At 34.1% G+C, this 23632-nt stretch overlaps 1 protein-coding gene and 1 long non-coding RNA gene across 4 annotated transcripts in view; one reads left to right on the forward strand and one right to left on the reverse strand.

Moving 5' to 3' along the window:
- The window catches only part of LOC105262054 (uncharacterized), a 34133-nt gene extending 16485 nt beyond the window's left edge, over window positions 1-17648 (reverse strand). Inside the window, exons 1-3 of one of the 3 annotated variants that reach the window (XM_059124160.1) lie at window positions 17543-17648; window positions 14130-15005; window positions 13136-13252 (exon numbers count right to left, since the gene is read on the reverse strand). In XM_059124160.1, coding sequence (XP_058980143.1) covers window positions 13136-13252; window positions 14130-14736 — 724 coding nt within the window. In that variant the 5' untranslated portion in view covers window positions 14737-15005; window positions 17543-17648. Of the gene's footprint in view, window positions 1-13135; window positions 13253-14129; window positions 15105-17409 lie in introns of all 3 variants that reach the window. The other 2 variants (XM_059124159.1, XM_059124162.1) reach the window with 2 other exon arrangements.
- Window positions 600-1915, forward strand: LOC131803120 (uncharacterized). Its single transcript, XR_009342482.1, has 2 exons — window positions 600-1279; window positions 1366-1915. It is a non-coding gene; the product is annotated as an uncharacterized LOC131803120 (long non-coding RNA).
- Window positions 17649-23632: the final 5984 nt, after the last annotated feature.

Raw genomic sequence — 23632 nt, forward strand, 5'->3', positions numbered from 1 at the left:
ATAATTCGTGCCAAAAGGTGACGAATTCGAACAAATCTAAACTTATTCTAAAATTTGATGCTATTTCCAAACTTTTTTTGCTTTCATTCAATGAAATTTAAAAAAATGTAAAAATTATGGGGTTTTTGACTCTGTTGCAGTGTTTTTTTATTTCACCCTGTATGGCTGAGGGTATAATGAAAATAAAACATAAAAATATTAATGTTTTTTCAAATTTCCGAATTTTAAAAATATAGAATCGAAGTGTCTAATGCGTCCGAGACACCGATATTTTTTTTGGATCTATGGGCGAAACGGATCGTAATTGCAGATTCTACCATTGGTCTGGGCAAAAATTAAATGCTGATTAAGAGCTTTTTTTAATGTAAATTAAATCTGCCATCTGTGTAGGGCATTAGTCTCTCAAATAGAAGCTGCTGCACAATTCCTGCAAGAAAAATATACCAAACAAACCTTCTGCTGAATGAATGGAAATTTTAGCGAAAAATTATCAATTGAATATTTTTTTCTAAAAAAAAATTGCAGAACCTCCTTTCTTTTAGATAAAATACCGTCTATTTTGTAACAACCGTGTTCAAGAAAAAAAACGAAATGAAATCGCTGTGTTGACCATTAAGTGGCGTTGCCGGTATGCTGGCGTTTAGCGCGGCTATGGCTCGTCGGATTGGGGGTTGGTTCTTGCCACTTGCCGATCTTTTCGGTTGAACAAACAAATAAATCATACCGGACTTCAAACTAAATTAAAAAAGGGGGTAAAAAGAAGCCTGAAACATGTCAACAAAAAAAATTAAAAAGAAAACGTTCACCTAACTACAACCAAATCCCAAAATAACATTAGTTTTCTTCACAGAAACAGTGCTCCTGGCGGCTGACCAGCCAGGAGATAGCCCTCCCTCCGAGAACACCTCTCGCCATGACGTCTACTATACTTGACGTCCCAGATCTGACCCTTGACTTACCACATTTTATATCATTACCACCACCTTTTTAAACAGGGCTTTAAGCCAAAGACATATTTATATTTTCTGTATAAAATTGGTACATTTTATTTAAATTACTTTAAATTCCCAAATAACAATTCGTAGAAAAAATTACATGCTAACTTTAACGTATGCGTTCAACTTTAATTATGAATTCAATTCAATGAACAAGTACAATTTTGCCAAAAATTACAAGAAAAACTTTACTTTTTCTTCTTTTAGACTGCGATTTCTGATGACAAAAATTAGGGTGCAATAATGGCGGCTTGCAATTGTGGTTCTTCCCAACAAGTATGTACGTAAGTATTGTTTTAAAGTTTAGCTTTTTTAATTATATTCCACGTTAAATTTTTTTATTAATTATATTTCTTTCATTTACTTTCAGAAAAGGCAAACAAAGATGGAGTGTCGATAGCACTTAAAATCGACGAACGGATTAAAAGCCTGGTTACCTAACCTTGAATAGAGCTCTGTTCAACGTCGTGTACCTACAGACTAACCAAAAGGTGATTAAAATTTAAAATTTACTTCATTTGTTTCCCCTTCTAATTCATATTTCTCCATTTTTTTACAGGAAAAAACCGCGGAATTTAATTATGATGCTTCGTCGTCCGTCTGTCTGTCCGAGGTTTCTTGTACAAAATGTCGGTTGGGAATACCAAGCCACGCTGGGTTAGCAATGGCGCAAAATCAGCGGCTCCCTCGATGGATTGGATGGGCGATGGTGTGGCTTGTAGGCTCCAATTCTCCATGAATTTTTAGGTTTAAGATTTATTTTCTTGGTTTAGATTTTTAGTTAATTGTTTTGGTTTTTCTTTTCAATTTTGTTAAATTGTTTCCAAATTTTGTTTTAATTTTAAGAAAAGTTCAATTTGTCTTTTAATTTTCAATTTTTGTGAAAATTATTCGTTTTGTTATAAGTTTTATTTCAACTTTTCGCCTTTTGTTGTTAAATTTTGTATAATTATTTTAAGGCTTCCAATTTTGTTAAAAAAAAGTTTGTATTTCGTGTTGTTTGTATATGTGTTTCAAATAAATAAAAAAACATTGAATTCACTTCTCAGCAAGTGGTTCATCACCAAAAACTTTGTCGGCTTTTTTCTTCGCTGGTTACAGGGAGCCACACATCCAATCTTCTTCACAGGTAAATCAAAAAGGGCAGATTTTTCTTACAATTTTTGCCAGGAAATTCTGGCTGCCATTTTCCTCGCTTAATTTTTCCATTTTCTTCTTACATTATTCCCTAATATTGACATCTAAGTAATTGGAATAATCAGCTGTTTTTTAGTAATTGTTCTTCTTCTTCCAGCTATCAATTATTTTCAGGGTTACCCCTTTTAAAGGCGCACACCACAATTTTTTGAAATAGCCAATATAGGAAATAAACGCAATTGAAACTTGTCATACGAGCATTTTTGCACCACCACCACCACCACCAGCAACCAATCTGCCACTGGTCATACAAATCAAGTTCCTGCTCAACCAGTCAATTCGAATTCTTATTACAAATTTCAATATCTATGAATTTTTTTTAAACAGCAAATTCTCTAACATCTCAAAAATGTGCAGCTCAGCCGAGACGTCATTTGTCGCCGCTCGTTTTTTTTTTCAAAATGGCAACAGAAAACAACTTTTACTTCGTAACAACATTTACAAATACCAAAATGATGTTGTTGTTGTTGCTGTTATATCTCTCTCGATCAACTCAGGTGTTTGTGGACATTAACTACCAGCCGCCCGGGACTTATGGCCGATTAGAATAGAATATCAATTAATTTTCAAAACGAATTGTCGCAAAGTATTCGAATTGAACGAAAGATACGGTAGAAATAACAAGTAAAAAAACAATAAGTTCGGCCGGGCCAAACATTTAATACCCTCCACCTTAGGGTAAAGGAAACATTATAGCCCATTATGACCCACAAATACCAATTTTTAGACATATTCATGGGAAAATGTGCCAAAAATCATCAAAGTACCGAATATCGGGAGATACGGCTGTATGGGGCTATACAAAAACGTGGACCTATCATACAGTGTTTCGCCAAAAGCTAGAACCCATTAAGACCAACAAATACTAATTTCTAGACAAATCCGCGAAGAAATGTGGCAAAAATAATTAAAATGCCGAATATCGGGAGGTACCGTTATATGGGGGCTATACCAAAACGTGGACTTATAGATACAATGTTTCGCCACCAGTGCTGGAACCCATTATGACCAACAAATACAAATTTTTAGACTAATCCGTGAAAAAATGTGGCAAAAATAATCAAAATACCGAATATCGGGAGGTACCCTTATATGGGAGCTATACCAAAACATGGACCGATATATCTCATTTTCAATACCAACCATCCTAGACACAATACAAACTGATCTGCTAAATTTTGGCGCTCTACGTCAAATAATGTGGCCTGTATCGTGATTTCAACAGACAGACGGACCGATAGACAGACGGAAATCGTTAAATCGAATTAGAATTTTATGCGAATATTTAGGGATGTTACAAACGGAATGACAAAGTTAATATACCCTCCTTTCCAAGGTGGAGGGTATAAAAATGATTTAGAATAGATTTCTTTGTGCAAAAAGGGTTCCCGGTCAGGGTAATAAATATTCAGAATTAACAACAACAACAATCACAAGAACAAGAATAATATTCATTTCATGTTTTCTATTCATTATTCCAGAGACCCATAATTAGCATGCATATGTTGTCCTCCATGGCTTAGCAATTCTAAGCGGCTTTGGGTATCAAGAGCTGAGAGGGGAGGGATTTCAATGATTAAAAGACACATTGTCGTTGTTATTGTTTTCCGTTTTCAGGCTAACATTGATCATGAAAATGTTGCTGTAATAATGACTTGTTTATGATTGCCATAGAAATAACTGATTTTTTATGGCCCATAATTGGGTTGATGGCGGACAAATGGAATGGAATTTAGCAAAAGTGACTCGAGCGAATATTTTGAACAACATTTCGGTTTTCAGGAATATTTTTTTATCTTTTTTGGCAAATCTAAATCTTTATCTTTAAAATATGCGATTTTCATTTGCTCCTTGATTTTCCCTTTGATATTATGCCCCACTAACACTGCGGTGACATTTTTTAACCATGCCATTTTTTTTTGTTGGTAAAAGGTGTAGAGGGACAAGGATAGAGGAAAAAATGGCGCGAAGATTTACGCAGAAATTTTAAAAGAGAATTGATAAAAATGCCATGTAAAAATGCCACCGTGTAAAGGCAGTGTAAGCCTATCGCAATGAAGGTGAGAATACATAAAAAGCATTTTTGACTGGCTGGCTTCTTTGGAAAAGACCAAAGGAGCGAAGGACCAATATCGAACTAAGTCGACCTATAACTCCTTTGTTTCTCTACGAAGAAGCCAGCCAATCGATGACTTAAGCCAGTCAGAAAAGCCGTCTATGTACTCTCACCTTTGGGGTTGCATTTGGTCATACGTCAATCGTCATGGTTTGACTTATTTAGTACAACACACACCCGCATATGTTTTTATACCCTCAGCCATATGGCGTATCATTTGATACGGTCAAAATGTGTCTCATCGAAATAATGGTTTTAGACCATAGGTCTCTTTGGACCAAATTTGTTTCAAGACATTTGGAGTGGATCTAGCGATGTCCATCCGTGCGTCTGTCTTGCTGGCTGGCTGATGCGCACGATAACTCTCGAAAGGAGTATACGATTTGATCCAAACTTGGTACATCGTAATATTATTGTCAAACTTAGATCGAGTTCGGAGATGGACAATATCGGTACACTCCCACTGGTACCTTCCCCACGAATGGTGGAAATTTTTGAAAATTTCAAAAAGAAGAAAATAATTTTCTGCAGAGAGAGAGAGGATAATCCGATTTTTCTCTAACTTTGCAAATCCTAATATTTACATCAGTGCTAGGTCAGGTGCGAAAATGGTCAGTATCGTCCACTCCAAGGTCTGGTGTAAAGATGGAATATATCGGTCCATTTCTTCGGGTACCTCCCGCATAAAATGTCAACATTTTCAAAGAGAATAATTTATTGCACAGAAAGAGAAAGGATAATCCGATTTTCCTCCAACTTTGCAAATCGTAATATTTGTATCAGTGCTAGGTCAGGTGCGAAAATCGACCATATCGGTTCACTCCATCAAGTACCTCCCCCACAAAGGGTCAACGTTTTGAATAATTTTAACTCTTATAAAATGTGATGTAACAACCCGATTATCTTCAAATAAATTTCACACATCCCAATAATTTTATTAGCCCAAGGTCTGGTGTCAAGATGGAATGTATTGGTCCATTTCTTCGGATACCTCCCCCCACAAAATGCCAACATTTTCAAAGAGAATAATTTACTGCACAGAGTGTGAAAGGATATCCAATTTTGCTTCAACTTTGCAAATCCTAGTATTTGTATCAGTGCTAGGTCAAGTGCGAAAACGGACCATATCGATCCACTCCATCAAGTACCTCCCCCACAAAGGGTTAAGATTTTGAATAATTGTAACTTTTATAAAATATGATGAAAGAGTCCGATTATCTTCAAATTACACACATCACAATATTTTTATTAACCCAAGGTTTGGTGTGCAAATGGAATATATCGGTACCATCCTTCTGGTACCTCCCCCACAAAGGGTCAAAATTTTGAATATCCATGGAGCTCATAAAACACGAAATTAACATCCGATTCCATTCAAACTAAGCATATCTCAATATTTTCATCAATACAAGATCTGTTATAAAGATGGTAGAGATCGGACCATTTCTTCTGGTACCTCCCCCACAAAGGGTTAACATTTGGAATAAAAATGAAGCTCATAACACACGAAATTAACATCCGATTCCATTCAGAATTGGCATAACTCAATATTTCCATCAACACAAGATGTGGTATAAAGATGGTAGAGATCGGATCATTTCTTGTGGTACCTCCCCCGCAAAGGGTCAACATTTTGAATAACCAAAACGATTATAAAATCCGAAATAAGCATACGATTCTCTTCATTTTTCACACATTCCATTATTTCTATTAACACAAGATCTTCTGTGAAAATGGAATATATCGATCCACTCCTTCTGGTAGGTCCCCCACAATTGGTCAAAATTTTGAATATTTGGTATTTGGAATATTTGATTTGGAACATCTCAATATTTCCATCAAAACAAGATCTGGTATAAAGATGGTAGAGATCGGACCATTTCTTGTGGTACCTCCCCCGCAAAGGGTCAACATTTTGAATAACCAAAACGATTATAAAATCCGAAATAAGCATACGATTCTCTTCATATTTCACACATCCCATTATTTTTACAAACACAAGATCTGCTATGAAGATGGGATATATCGGTCCACACCTTCTGGTACCTCCCCCACAAATAACCAAAATGATCATAAAATCCGAAATAAAGATCCAACTCTCTTCAATTCTCACACATCTAAACATTTTTGCTAACCCAAAATCTGTTGTAAAGATGATAGATATCTGCCAACACCTTCAGGTACCTCACCCATAAAATGTCACAATTTCCAAAATATATACATATGTCATAACATACGAAGCAAGTCGGCGATTCTTTACAACTTGCTATGTCTAAGTATTTCTCATAACCAGAAATCTTAAACTTTCGTTTCCCTTCAAATTGTGCACATACCAATATTTTTATCTATATTTGATGAAATATCAAAATGGAATACTTCGATCCGCTTATTGATATTGGCAACCTCCGATTGGCGTCACATAAGAAAACATAGAAAAATTTACCTATTTTTTGAAAAAAATACATTTTAAATAATTTGACATATCAATGTTTCCAATCTTTGATGCATCTACCTGTATTCTTCTACCATGGGTGAGAGTAAAAGGTTTTTGGCTGTTTTCCTAACAGAGCAGTCTCATTCACACTCCCTTCGTTTATTGTTATACATAACACCCCAATCATCTTTCGCAAGTAGCGTTCCCTACATCGTAATTAGAACAAGACGAAAAAGGTATAAAATGTTAACCATTCGTAGTACATGTTTAAGTTTACGGAAAAGAAGAAGTCTTGAATAAAGAACACAACTCTTTCTGTTTTCCTAACATAAGAACAAAGGAGTTTTAAGTTGACTTAGTTCGATTTTGACCCTACGCTCATTTGTACTTTTACGAAGAAGTCAGCTGATGGCTTAAGCCACTCAAAAAAGCGTTTTATATATTCTCACTTATACTGTTTCCTTTAGATTTTAAAATCGGATTTTGCTTCGGTAAATTTTAGACACGAAAATGATGTCTTCATTTTTTTAAGAATCTTGCTTTTTAGGGAATTTTTTTTTAGAAGATTTTTTAGCAGCAGGGTAACTTTTTCGTGTTATTTTGCAATTTTCCCCGTTAGAAAAATACATGCATGTCAAGTTCTATTGATTTTTAGAAATTTTCCCGCTGAAATTTTTCCGCTCACCAATTCGTTTTTCTCTTAAAAAATGCATGCAAGTTCAGTTTTTTATTTAAAAAATAATAAAATTTAATTATAGCCAATACAAGATTAATGTCTCTGACAATTTTAATTTATTGTTAAAACACAATGTAATTAAAACAACAACAAAAAAACGACAAAAAACAATAACAAAAAATAAACATTGGAAATTTTGAAAACAAAAAAGAAATTCTGAAAATCATCATCTACTGCAGCATGATAAGGGGTAATTAAAGTGCATGCAGTCTTTATTCAGATTTTCAAGTTCATTTTCCTCAAAAAAAAAAAAGCAAAAAAAACACCTACAATAAAGTGTCACACCAATACCCAAAGGTTTGAAAATTGTTAAACAACAACAACAATAATAAACATTGCATTATTGCAATAATCAAATGCATGTTTTTAAAGCTAATCTCCAGCAAAAGGTCGGCCAATCAAAATCAGAAAAATGTAAAAATTGCATTTTTGTTGTTGAAAAAATTATCCACGAAATTAACAAAAAAAAATTAAACGAATTAAATAATTACAACTGAATTACACATAAATGGACAATTTTCAAAGCGGAATGTGGCACGCAAGTCAATAAAGAGAGACGTTGACGGCGTTGTCTGTTTTTGCGGCCTAATCAGCCGAATAATGGGTCACACGCACACACACACACACACATCAAGAAATGGGTGGGTGAGGCTTGATAAAGTAGCATATTTAATGCAAAATAAAACAACAACAACAAGTTGGAAAAATTAGGTTAATTTTTTTTTGCCAAATGAAAAACGCAGGGCAGGCATTAATTTCAAAGGGAAAACTGTGGAAACTAAAGGCTGAAAAGGGAAGCCTCATATGAATTATAGAATAGAATAATATTATTAATCAAATAATATTGTCAACTGAAATATTTAAATAAGCACCCATACCTAAAGAAAACTTCCATCTATTGAAAATTCAAAGAACTTTTGGTTCCGCCTGACCTGCAACCAGACTCAAGACTTAACGCCTTGTAGACTTTTAGATTCATATCGAATTGTTTCATTTTCAGAAAACAGTGGCATTTAGCATACTTCCGTTTGTAAACCAAATATGGAAGGGGGAAGAGTGGGGAAGAGGTTAGCACCCCCACCACCCTGTCAGTAAACATGTTGTAAATAAAAACCACAAATCAATTCGGATAAAATGAACCGTTAATGGTGGGGAATTTCCAAATATGGGGACAATATGCACCATTGATTTTATACGGAGCGTAGTCTTGCAGAGAGCGAGAGAGAGAGGGGATGGGTGTGGGAAAATTACACATTCCAGCTAATTTTTGATATGAGAACTTAGAATTCTTGACGAAAAGATGTTATTCAAAACAAATATCTTAAGGTGAGACTACATAAAAAGCTTTTTTCGAATAACTTAGGTCATCGGCTGGCTTTTTCGGAAAAGAAGAAAGAAGTGTTGGGCCAAAATCGAACTAAGTCAACCTAAAACTCCTTTGTTCCTCTACGAAGAAGAGCTTTTTATGTGCTCTCACCTTTAATGTTCCTCGTCCTTTTCGTCGAATAATTATTTGTTGATACTACTGACCGTCTGCTTGCAATAATTATACATTTTCCATTGTGGTGAGTCACTCAAATGGTCAGTCGCGGTATCTATTGTAGGGTGAAGAGGGATCGAATAATCAAAAAGGAAATAAACAACAAAAATGAAATGAAACCGACAAACACGACATACGACCATGACAAGAAAACTTGCTGTTATAATTCCCGCACTTTGCCCGCCCATCCTTTATCCTTTGATCCAAATTAAAACAAAAGAAAGGTCCCCAAATTCCATTAAAATTTACCGCACAGTTACTTAGAGCCAAGGTTTCCATCTCAAAAAAAAAACCATTAAAGATGGGAATACAAAAAGCGCTTATTTGACTGGCTTCTTCGAAAATGAACAACGGAGCCTAGGGCCAAAATCGAACTAAGTCAACCTAAAACTGCTTTGTTCCTTTACGAAGAAGCCAGCCGATAACTTATGCCAGCCAAATAAGCGCTTTGAGTATTCGCACATTAAGTTCGGCCGGGCCGAACTTTGAATGTCCTCCACCATTTGGAACAAATTTGGAAATTTTCAAAAAAAAAATAAATAAATAAATAAATGGATTTTAAAAATTCTGTTAAAATCTTAAAAATACTGAATATAGCTGTTATATAGGGGTCTATACCAAGACATGGACCTGCATAGGCAACTTCAGTCATAAGCCCTTACTTGGAAAAAATCCGGTGAATAATTTAGCTAAAATCATCAAAATACCGGTATAGGTAAATAGGTATAGAATACGAAGACCTGGACCTGCATAGACAATTTTCCGTCACAGGTTACAGTACCTATTAGGAACTTCAAATACAAAATTTGAAATTATTCCGGTAAATAATGTCGCTAAATTCATCAAAATACCGAATATCGGGAGGTGCCGTTATATGGGGGCTATACTAAGACGTGGACCTGCACAGACAATTTTCTGCCATAGGCTGTAGTATCCATTACGAACTTCAACTACTAAATTATAAACAATTCCAGTGAATAGTGTCGCTAAGACCATCGAAATACCGAATATAGGGATGTAATGTTATATGGGGGCTATACGAAGACGTGGACCTGCACATACAATCTCCTGTCATAGGCTGTAGTATCCATTTGGAACTTCAAATACCAAATTTGAAACAATTCCGGTAAATAATGTCGCTAAAATCATCCAAATACCGAATATATTGAGGTACCGTTATATGGGGGCTATACCAAAACGTGGACCTACATGGCCCATTTTCAATACCAAAAGTCCTGCAGACATAATATACGTTTGAGTAAAATTTTATCAATCTATTTAATTTCGTTCGGAAGCTAGAGTGATTTCCACGGACGGATAGACGAACGGACATCGCTAAATCGACATAGAATTTTATGCTGATCAAGAATATATATACTTTGTGGGTTCTAAAATGTATATATCAAGTTGTTACAAACGAAATGACAAACTTTATATACCCTTCATACTATGGTGGAGGGTATAAAAAAAACAAAAGCACTTTAAATTTGCGTCAATTTGCATCACCAAAGACATAGAAGTATAAAGATGGGACAAGACAGAGTCAAGATATGGCAACCCTCTGAAAATACCTCTGTTGTTATGATATTGTAACAACATAGTTAGAAATGTTATGCGATTTAAACCGCTTAGGCAATATGCAATTAATTTGGAAAGTCTATGGAATAGAATTTTGAAACCCAATTTTTGGATTTTTCAAACTTTTGTTTGTCATTTTTTTCTACAAATAAATTTTTTTATATTAACATGGTCCTGCCATAAGCTGTTACCCAGACAGTATAGACACAAACCATTTGCTCAGAATGCATTTTGTCTAGTCTTTACCATTTTAGGTCTTTGGCATCACAACAAATAGGGTGCAGAAGGTACGAAAAAGACCCATCAGTGTTACCACATTTGCAAATTATTTCCATTCATTTATTCATGGTTTGAGAAATGATCTCTCTCGAGAAAAATGTTCTTACTGTGGGTATAGAATTCTGCTCGAATATTTAAATAAATAAAATTAATTTTTTGAGAATATGTGAGACTAAGCAGTCAATTTACCGGCATCCCTAAAAAAACGCTGATCCCAAAGTATTTAATATTTTCTAAATTTTTAACTCTCCTCTCACATTACCTTAGCCTGCATATTCTTGCTCCATTTGCTTTGCAATCCGCATACTCTCCATGCTTCATTTCAATTATCAGCGACAGATAAAACTGTCACGAATTCCTCAGATTTACATGGATCAAGTTAGTGACGTGGGCTATTTGGTTATGGATATTCTATAGCAAAAAAATCAAAATAAAATTCCAAAGAAGGTAATTGAGAAATGACTCAATCTCGAAGTGTGTGCCTGCGTCTGTTTGTATACATTTATGCCTATGTGGAATTGCATTTCTGGATGATATAAAAAATAAATATTTACGACAATCAGAATGTTTCCAGATGACTGGATCTTTGTTTAATGTGTCCTCCATGTTGCCTCCAAACAATGCCGACGATGGAGGCAATGCAGGCCCGACGAAAAAAAAGGTTGAACATGACTAAGACAAGGTTTCAAAAAACGAGTAACATTTAAAAAATAATAAGAGTTCAAAAAACTAACATTTTAAAATCTGGCTACCTGCAAGGGTTTTGAAGGAAATTTTGAACGGGAAAGCATCACCAAACATCCGTTAATTATTAACTGCATTATCAGGTAATTAAGTTTGGCAAATAATGCCTCATAATTATACCCTACACCACAAAGTGGTCAGGGTATTATGTCTTTGTGCATTTGTTTGTAACAGGCAAAAGGAAACGAGATAGACCCATAGTTCCTTTTGATGATCTGCATAGAATCGCATTCTGAGTCGATTTATGCATGTCCGTCCGTCTGTCTGTCTATCTGCCCGTATGTCCATGTATTTTTGTAAACAAAGTACAGTTCGCATTTATTGCCCTATCCAGATGAAATTTTGCACAAATCATTTGTTTGGCCCAAGGACGAACCCTTTTGAAATTGGAGATAATCGGTCAAAATTTAGATGTAGCTCCCATATATATCTTCGTCCGATTTGCCTTTTATTGGGCACCAAACGTGTAATATCAACCCGAATAGTATGGAATTTTGCACATACAACCAAATTAGGCCTGAAAATAAGTATGCCAAATTTGATCGAAATCGGTTCAGATATAGCTATAGCTCCCATATACATTGTTCATCCGATTTGTTGTATTTTTGTCCTCCGCAGCCGTAATATGCACTCTATATCAACAATATTTGGGGAAATATATAAAATACAGCCCAGAAATACATGTGCCGAATTTTATCGAGATCGGTTCAGATTTGGATATAGCTGCCATATATAACTTCGTCCGATTTACCTTATATTGTGCACCAAACGTCTAATATTTTTCCAAATGGGATGGAATTTGGCAATTAGAACCGAATTTTGTCTAGAAGCTAGTGTGTCAAATTTGGTGAAGATCGGTTCAGATGTAGATATAGCTCCCATATATATTGTTCATCCGATTTATTATATTTGTTACCCACAGCCGTAATATGCACTCCGTAACAACAATATTTGGGGAAATATATCAAAAACAGCTCAGAAATATCTTTGTAAAATTTTATGGAGATCGCTTCCGATTTGGATATAGCTCCCATATATATATCTTTATCCGATTTCAAATTAATTGAGCACCAAATGGGCAATACGAATCCGAATTTAAAAAATACAAATGCTTCGGCATATTTAGTCCTTTGAACTTTAAATTATAATCATAGCGTGTATGTTTGAATTCTCCCATAAAAACTTTTAATTGTTATGCGGAGCTCTACTAAGTTAGCAAAGTGGTGTAGGGTATCATAAAGTCGGCCCCGCCCGACTTTAAGACTTTCTTTACTGGTTTTCATTATTTTTATGCTCTGAATGGGCTTTAAAGTTACTCATAATCTGTTCAAAGAAGCCCCCTTTTGATGTGAAGTTTTTTTGCTTTTAAAGCCATGACTCAGTTTAAGATTCCTTTGTGGCCGCCTTTTTCACACAAAACGACTGCCTGTCCATTTGTCATTTGGTTAACGGTTTGTCATTTATCTTACGTGTTATTCTGTGTTTCTCTCTCTCTCTCACACTCTCTCTTACTTACCAGTACTATGTCCAAATTCACAATAACAATGATCGTTGATGAATTGTGGTCCCAGACAATATTTGTTGACCTTTTCCGTACAGCGCACAGCATTGCAGGAACTATCGGATTGGAGACCTGAAAACAAGAAAACAAGAATTGTTTTGAAATCTGTCGACATTGAAAAAATACTTTTAAATTCAGTAAAGCGGGAAAACCGAAAGATAGCGGAGAAACGAACCAGTAGAAAGAATAAAGGTGAGAATACAAACAAGTAGAAAAGCTGTAAGTTCGGCCGGGCCGAACTTTGAATACCCTCCACCATTTGGTACAAATTTAACAATTCTCAAAAAAATAAAATCCCTTAAAAATTCTGTTAAAATCTTAAAAATACCGAATGTAATCGTATATTAGGGTCTATACGACGACTTGGACCTGCATCGGCAACTTTTGTCACAAGCTATTACAATATTCAAATGCGAAACTTGAAAAAAAATCTATTTATAATGTAGCTAAAATCATCAAAATACTGAATATTGGGAGGTACCTTGGGGGTTATAAATGGACCTGCCCAGACAATTTTCTGTCATAGGCTGTAGTATCTATTACGAATTTCAATCACAAAATTTGAAAAAATTCCGGTAAATAATGTCGCTAAAATCATCAAAATACCGAATATCGGGGGGTACCGTTGCATGGGGGCTATACGAAGGCGTGGACCTACATGGCCCATTTTCAATACCAAAAGTCCTGCAGACATAATACACATTTGAGTAAAAGTTTATCAACCTACTTCATTTCGTTCGGAAGCTACAGTGATTTCTGAATATTTCTATATTCTCCAGAAATTCCACAAATTTCTTGTGGTTTTCGAAAAAAGGAGCTGAATATTAGATTTTCTTTCCAATTTTTTTTTTAAATATCGATTTTTAGTTTCAAAATTTTCTGAATATTTTTAGCTACAGCTAGAAATTCTAAAAATTTCTTGTGTTTCATTTATTTTCCACATACTCACCATCATAGAAGCTCTCATTCAACTGCTTCAGCGCATTTATTGCATCCTGCCGCGTCACCTGATGTTCGAACAGAAACTCTTCGTAATTCGTTTGCGGATCTTTGGATTGTAAATCATTTTTATCACAGAGAATACATGACTGAGGTGCAGCCAGTGTGGTCGACATGGCATGGAATAGCACCAGTACGGAGGCGATTATCAGACAATGACGCCATGGCATGACCATGAGCCCACCACCAATGCCAAGACGAAGGCTGCAGCAGGAAAAATGCTTATGCAGGGCATTTGAAGTTGGCAGTGGAGAAGAAGAAGACGCTCTAAAGTGACACGAATTTGTGGAACCACCGATAGCACTTGGATTACATTGTCGGCGTCTTCTTCGGTGGTGGTGTTCTTGTTTTTCTTCTTCGGAGGAGGATTTGGATTTTGGAACTCTGCGATAACACTGTTTTAAATGATAAACGACATCATCATCATCTGCATCGTCATTTGAATATGAATCTCTGTGTTTGCTTTGGCTGTTTGTTGTTCTATTTGTTTGTGGATTTTCCATGGACGTTGATTTATCACCGCTTTTGCTGTGTGGTTCTACCGAGAAGTCCGCCATATCAGTTTTATGTTTGGGAGTTTTAAAAGTGGGTTACAAAATTTATTTTCACTTTTTTTTCTGGAGAGCTTTTTTTAAAAAAAAAAATTCACTTAGTTATCACTTGTTGTTGTTGTGGATTTTTGTTGTTGCATTTTCATAGTATTTATCGAACATTGACATTTTGTTGTTGTTATAGTTTAGTTTTCGTTCTTGTTGTTGTTTTTCAATTCCAGCTTTATTTGTTGCAGTTTGTGTGTGTGTTTGTGCGGATTATGATTCACTTGCCGCTAACGAGGAGGAGGAGAAGAAGAAGGAGGACTGGTTATTATTATTGTTGTTGTTGTTATTCATATGTAATTCAATACTTTTTCGCCCATGCCGGAAAACTGAAAAGTTGTGTTTTTTTTTACAGAATTGAGTAAATTGAATGCGAGTTTAGAAATTTGTAATGTTTGGTATTTCCAGGCCTGGAATGTTGAGGAAATTTTGGATTGGGAAAAATTTTTGAAAAAAAAAATTTTTTTTTTTTTTTTCAAAAATATTGGCAAATTTCAATTTAAAAAGTAAAAAGTAGTATCAGTCGGTTTTGCCGACCGATTTACAAAATTTGAGGAGAATTTGAAGCTTACTTCGCTTTCTATGAGCGTTTTGTTTTTTAAAGTCTTGAACCCTTTGTGGGGGAGGTACCAGAAGGAATGGTCTGATCTCTACCATTTTTGTAACAGATCTTGTGTTGATGGAAATATTGAGATGTGCCAAGTCTTAATGGAATCGGGCGTTATTTTCGCGTTCTATGACCTTCAAGGATATTACAAATGTTGACCCTTTGTGGGGGAGGTACCCGAAGGAGTGGACCGATATATTTCATCCTCACAGCAGACCTTGGGTTAATAAAAATATTGTGATGTGTGAAATATAAAGACAACCGGATGCTTATTTTGGATTTTATAAACGTTTTGGTTTTTCGAAATTTTAAGCCTTTGTGGGGGAGGTACCAGAAGAAATGGTACGATCTCTACCATATTTATAACAGATCTTGTGTTTATAAAAAAATTTAGATGTACCAAGTCTGGAATGAAATCGGATGATAATTTCGAGTTTTATTAGCTTCATGAATATTCAAAATGTTGACCCTTTTATGGGGGAGGTACCAGAAGAAGTGGACCGATATATTCCATCCTCACACCAGATCTAGGGTTAATAAAAATATTGTGATTGTGTGTAATTTGAAGACAATCGGACTCTTACAACACATTTTATAAGAGCTATAATTATTCACAATTATTCCCCCTTTGTGCGGGAGGTACTTGATGGAGTGAAGCGATATCGTCTATTTTCTCACCTGACCTAGCACTGATGCAAATATTAGGATTTGCAAAGTTAAAGCAAAATCGTATGATCCTTTCTCTTTCTGTGCAGTAAATTATTTTCTTTGAAAATTATGTCATTTTGTGGAGGAGATACCAGAAGGAGTGGAGCGATATTGCTCATCTCTCAACTTGATCTAAGTTTGACAATAATATTACGATGTACGAAGTTTGGATCAAATCGGATAATCCCTTCGAGAGTTATCGTGCCCACCAGCCAGCCGGACAGACAATCGGACATCGTTAGATCGACTTCAAATGTCCTGATTTGGTCCAAAGAGAGAGGTCTAAAAGCGTTATTTCGACTAGGCATGTTTTGGCCGTATCAAATGATATATACACTCTGTAGCCATAAAGCTGAGGGTATATAAACAGGGTCGGAAAACAAAGAAGATGAAATTTTTTGTTTTATGTATAATTTTTTTATTTTTAAATATTAATCCATTATTTATTTTCAAATATTAATTCATTTATTTAGTATTTTTCATTTAAAAATTATTTGTTTTTCTTTCTTTACTGAAATTTTAAATTATTTTTATTTTTTTAATTTTAAAATATTTTGTTATTAATTTTTTTATATTTTGATTTTTTTTTTTGTTTCTATGTTTTAATATTTTAAAATTTGCCATAAATATTTTTTGAGATATTTTTTTTAATATTTTTATTTATTTTTTTTTTTTTAATTTATGTTTATTTTTTAATATATATATTTTAATATATATTTCGTTCGCTTTTATAATTAGCACATTTTTTTATAATTTATTTATTAGTTTGTATTTAATTTTCTAAATATTTTTGGTTTTTTATTTCCTTTGCTATATTTTTGTTTAATATTTTCAAGACTTTTTTTTATATTTTTTTATTGTCATAATTATTATTTTTTTTTTTGGTATTTTTAATTTTTTTAATTTTACTCTCCTTTCCATTTTTTATTAAATATTTTTTTAAATTACATTTATTTTTATTCTATTTATATTTTTTCTTTTTTAATTAAGTTTCATATTTGTAACACTTTGTTTATTTATTTATCTTTATTGGTATGCTCTAATATTATATTCAGTTCCTTTTTATTATATTATAAGAATTATAATTATAAATATTAATTTTTTAGTCTAAAGTTCTTATTTTGCATTTTTCCTAGTGTAATAGTTTTTATTTATTTTATGGCTTTTATTTTTTTTTATTTCACAATAACCAATTTTTATATTTTTTTTGTTTTTTTTTTTAATAAATTTGTTCACTTTTTTAAAATGGCCACATCATTTATTATTTTATACTTTTCGTTATTAATTTCCGTTTACTAAATAATTTTCTTTACACACACCTTTATACTCTTCTTTTCTTTTTTTTTGTAATGGCAAATACTTTTCCAAACGATTTTTATTTTCTTTATTTAAAAAATCGCTTTGTATCCGTCTTATTAATTCGTTATATGAAAATATTCTATCGTTTTGTACCTTTCGTTTTCGAAACCGAAAGCGAAAAAATATAATGCGCGCAATAATCGTATATCGTCTACTTCCGTTTGTGTATCACGATGTTCTGTCTCTGTTCGTGCTTTTTCGTGTAAGAAAATATAAAATATAAATTCGCTCTGGCCAAAAAAATGCACAACAAATGGTTGCTCTTTTGCTCACAAACCAGCAGCAAAAACAACAACAATTATGACCACCCTCCACCATCCAAACTAAGTTTTCTCTGTTAATAGTGGTGTTAAGCTCTTCACTAAAAAGCACACACACACAAACGCTTTCAAAACATAAGGGGGGTCTGTCTCAGCATGTTTACCATGGAGAGTGCTAATAAACAGTAACAAAAAGGAAACGGCAACATACACTGTTGGCTGTATTGGGGGGTTTAGTTTGTTCTTGTTGTTGCTGCTGTTGTTATTATTGTATACTCTTCTAAGTAGCCGGTCTCTTGAATTGTTGCTTTGCGTTATTGTTGTTTTTATTTCTTTGTGTAATTGCATAGTTAGTGGGGAGCGTGCTACTCACAATTTTCCCTTAACTCATTGCAACAAAAGAGAAATGAGTATGCCCAGTTGCTGTTAATGAAAGAGTACAACACAAAGTACCGTACCGCTCATTGTTATGATAATGAAAGAGAAAGAGTAATGCAACAAAGGGAATTTGTTGAATAGTTCTTTGAATGGAAAATAAAAAGTGAATTTTTACACTAGACAACAAAGAAAAGGTGGGGAAAATGAAAACGAAGCTGATTTAAGTCTTTTTTATACATATCATGTTTTAATAAAAAGGGTTATTAATACTGCCAACTTCATGGATTATTTGTCAATGTCGGCGTGGACATTCCAACAGGATTCAGCACTATCGCACTCAGCACACGCCACCCAAGAATGAGGTTACAATTCCAGCGCACAATGGCCCGCAAAATCTCTGGATACCAATCCGTTGGAATATTGTGTCTGGAGTATTTTGGAACGCAAGGTTGGCACTAAAAATACCAAAGTGTCGATCACCTCAAGCAAGCGCTTCGCCGGAAATGGACCAAAATACCGCAGAGCAACATTCAGGCAGCGTGTGACGGGCGGTTTCATTGGCCGTTTGAAGGCCATAATTCGTGCCAAAGACGACCAATTCGAACAAATCTAAACTTATTCTAAAATTTGATGCAATTTTCGACATTTGTTGCTTTCATTCAATAAATGTTTTTAAAAAAGTGTTAAAATTATGACTTTTGACTTTGTTGCAGTTTTTTATCTCACCCATATTTCGTAAATATATGTTGCTTTGTTTGCATGACTTTTATGATAAAATATATTTATTTTTCCCCCAAATATTAACATCCGTTCCCAAAATGATATCAACATTGGCAAATATGCAGTTCAAAACACTTTTCGGTTATTTGCAAAGTCAATAAAACTGCGCATATGTTGTCAAAAAAAAAAGGTAAAATATTGATAACAATATTTATTGCTCCACTTTGTTTTATCTTCATGATGGCGGTTGCAAAACATGGGGGTATTGCAATGACAATTTTATGGGGAATTCAGAATTATTCATAATAGAGGTCTTTACTCTTGTAAAAGGCTTCAATGTAAACGTGGCCTAAATCGGTCAGTTGTAAATGTTTTATTTTTGTTCGCTTGATTATTGATGGGAAGTAGCTCCCTTTAATGAACTAGTTCATTTGGTTCCTTTCAGTGAATTGTGCAAAGGAAATTTTAAGGTGACTTTAGAATTATTCATGGCCGTGTTTTTTTTTTACCGTGGTAAAGGGCTTAGATGTAAACATGATCTATATCAATTATCTCCAAATATTGTATTTACTCGCTTTATTAGTAATCAGAAGTCGCTTCCTTCAATGAACAAGTTCATTTTTATACCCCCAGCCATATGGCTAGAGAGGGTATACATCGTTTAATACAGCCAAAACGTGCTTTGTCGAAATAGCGGTTTTAGACCCTAGGTCTCTTTTTAGCCAATCCGTTTCAATCCGTCTGCCTGGCTGGTGCGCACGACAACTCTCGAAGGGAGTATCCGATTTGATCCAAACTTGGTACATCGTAATATTATTGTCAAAATTGGATCGACTTCGGAGATGGACAATATCGGTCCACTTCTTCTGGTACCTGCCCCACAAAATGTCAACATTTTCAAAGAAAATACTTAACTGCACAGAAAGAGAATGGATCATCCGATTTTGCTTCAACTTTGCAAATCCTAATACTTCCATCAATGCTAGGTCAGGTGCGAAAATGAACAATATCGGTCCACTCCTTTTGGTACCTCTCCCACAAAGGGTCAAAATTTTGAATATCCATGGAGCTCATAAAACACGAAATTAACCTCCGATTCCATTCAGACTTGGCACTGCTCACCATTCAACACAAAATCTGTTATAAAGATGATAGAGATCCGACCATTTCTTCTGGTACCTCCTCCACAAAGGGTCAAAGTTTCAAATAACCAAAACGATTATTAAAAACGCCCGGTTCCCTTCATATTTCACACATGCCATTATTTTCACTAACACAAGATCTGCTGTGAAGATGAAATATGTCGGTCCACTCCCTCTAGTACCTCCCCCACAAAGGGTCAAGATTTTGAATAGCCATGAAGCTTATAAAACGCGAAAACAACATCCGATTCCATTCAAACATGGCAAATCTCAATATTTATATTAACACAAGATCTGTAATGAAGATGGTAGAGATCGGACCATTTCTTCTGGTACCTCCCCCACAAAGGGTCAAAGTTTTGAATAACCAAAAATATTATAACATTTAAAATAAGTATCCGATTCTCTTTAAATTACATACATCACAATATTTTTATTAATCCAAGGTCTGGTGTGATGATGGGATATATCGGCATACTCCTTCTGGTCCCTCCCCCCAAAGGGTCAAAATTTTGAGTAACCATGAAGCTCATAAAACACGAAATTAACATCCGTTTGCATTCAGACTTGGTACATCTCAATATTTCCACTGACACAAGATCTGTTAAAAAGGTGATAGAGATCCGACCATTTCTTCTGGTACCTCCTCCACATAGGGTTCAAGATTTTGAAAAACAAAACTCTCATGGGAAGCAAAATATCCATCCAACTCTCTTCAATTTCTTCATTGATCACCACCTCAATCATAACAGGTCTATGTTTTTTTTGTTTTTATTTTATTTTTTTCAATCTATTCCCACCTCTGCATCCATTATTAGATGATTTGAAAACCCAGTGCCCTATAATGTCTGGATAAAAATAAAACTTTGTTTGTCTTTTGTTTCTTGTGCAATTTTGTTTATTTATGTAGTGGCTGTGGCTTCTTCTTCTTCTCCTTTTTTCATGTTGCTTAGCTACCGCCACATAGTTGTTCTTGTTATTGTTTGCTGTTTATTTTATTAACATGATCTCTGTGTTATTTTTAAAACTCAAGAAGAAGAAGAAAACAAATGGGAAAATAATAGGTTATAGTAGTACTATAAAATGCTAAAATGTTTACAAGTTTGTGTGCATGTGTGTGCCTTTGTGTTTGCCCAAACGATTTAATTTTCCTCTGGGCCAGACAAAAAAAAAATATTTGTGATTGGGCAGCTACAGGTTGCTACTGCTTCAGAGAAAAAAAATTCAATAGATTTTCTATAGAAAATATACATTTTAGAGGTATTCTATGCATAGGTGAACTTCTACAGGGATTCCATATCAGGGTAGATGAATACAGGTAGCCGTATCGACACAGCTGCTGGGACAATGAACTGTCAAATCAATTTTGAAATTAAAATTTTTAAATGAAAAATTATTAAAATTTGTAAAAATTCTTTAAAAAAAATGCATATCATAACAACCTCCGATTGGTGTCGGGTAGGAAACCTTATATAAATCTGCTTATTTTTGAAGAACCCCATGCTGAATTCACGTTTATTATACAGCACATAAAAACCTTTGAAATTTAAAAAAAAAAAAGTTCATGTGAGCCATTTTTCAAAGAAGTTCGTCACACCAATGACAAAATTTCAAAATTGACAAGTTTGAAATATCGCGAAGAAACTTGTATCTCCCCATCCGATAAATGTCAAACCATTAGCAACATGTTTGAACAGATTTCAACATTGACAATTTGTCTATGTCCAGACATAAAAACATCAACTATTTATGGATGTTTTAAGGAGAATTTTTTGAGTTTTCTCATTAGATAACGTATTTAATTAAAAATATTTTGTTTGCATTGAATCTGGAAATATAATTTTCAATTTACCATTCAACACCTTAAAATATCATTTGGGAAATGCGCCTCACAAGTCCCCCCCCCCCCCCCCCATGAGACTCATTTGTGGACAATCAAATAATTTGTTTCTACAACATTTTTGAAATAATCCAAATGTTTGGCTAAATGGCATGCCTTACGCCTATCCACCCATCCCTCCCCCACTCCACAAACAATTTCACCTTTAAGGCGGAAATATAAAAGTCATCATTTGACTCATTCCCCACCCTCGGCAAAGTTGTTTCAAAATGTCTTTTTCATTTCATTCGTCACATTTTCATTTTGGAGAAAATTTTCAAAAAAAAAAAAATTGTCAATAGATTTTGAATGAGATTTTAATGGCGGTAGAGACATCAAAAGATTAGCATAAATATTGGTGATGATGAGGCGTTCCAATGGAGACACATATATATTTATTTATGGACAATTTGGAAATGACACCTTAATTGCGTTTTTGTATCAGATGTGACGTATACAGAATTATGAAAATGTTTCCGGAATAGGGGAAAATTTAAGAGATATTCTTCCTATAGAAAACCTCAAGATGTAGTTTTTATAAAAATTAAGTAATTTTCTCAATAGAAGAATACAGGTATGTGCATCAACGCTTGGGAACATTGATGTGTCAAAAAATTTAAAAATGTTTAAAAAAAAGTAGATTTTTATAAGTTTCCCTACACGACATCAATCGGAGGTGGTTATAATATACATTTTTCAAAACTTTTTACTAATTTTAATAATTTTTCATTCAAAATATTCAATTTCAAAATTGGTTTGACAGTTTATTGTGCCAGATGCGTGTATTCTTTTACAATGATATATTATGAAAGTTGATATTGGTCAACGATAAATCGTTGAATGTGAACCACCCTTATAATAATCATCTGTTGTGTTGGTCAGCTGATAGACAACATAAAAGCTTGATCTTGTATTTATTTCCCAGTTCAATAATCTCTGCATCACTAAAACTGTTATCATACGATAAGGGTTTTACATATGTAGTGACAACATTCACATGTGTAGAAGTTCCACACATCGTGTGATACATGGACGACATTTCAATGGTGAAATATGTGAGAAAAAAATTTTAAATTTTTTTTGTTTTTTTTTTTTTAAATAAGTAGATTTCTATATTTTTCTCATACGACGTTAATCGGATTTTGTTATAAAATGAATTTTTTAAAAATTTTTACAAATTTCAATAATTTTTCATTCAAGATTTTCAATTCCAAAATCGCTTTGACAGTTCTTTGTCTAAGTAGCTGTGTCAATGCGACTACCTGTATTCTGCTACCAAGCTGTCTACCATGGTAGAAGAATATAGGTAGACGCGTCGACACAGCTGCTGGGACAATGAACTGTCAAACCAATTTTGGAATTGAAAATGTTGAATGAAAAATTATTTATATTTGTAAAAAATATTGAAAAAACGCGAATTATAATAACATTTGAATGACGTCGTATAAGAAATCATTTAAAAATCTACTCATATTTGAAAAAAAACATTTACATTTTTTGACATATCAACGCTCCCATAAGGTGGTTAACACCGCAAAACACGCTAGTGTGAACATAACATTAGTCTTTTAAGCTGTCCATCAGCTGATCGACACAACAGCTGATTATTGGGTAGTTCACATTCAACGATGACTAGTTACGGCTTTCATAATATATTAACTCTTTTATAATCGAGAACATTAAATATTTAATTTTTATACCCTCCACCATTCTATGGAGGGTATATTAACTTTGTCATTTCGTTTCTAACTCCTCGAAATATTTATAATAGGCCCTATAAAGTATATATATTCTGGATCAGAGT

This window comes from Musca domestica, unplaced genomic scaffold (genome assembly GCF_030504385.1).
Source record: "Musca domestica strain aabys unplaced genomic scaffold, Musca_domestica.polishedcontigs.V.1.1 27, whole genome shotgun sequence".
In the NCBI taxonomy this organism is placed as follows: Eukaryota; Metazoa; Arthropoda; class Insecta; order Diptera; family Muscidae; genus Musca; species Musca domestica.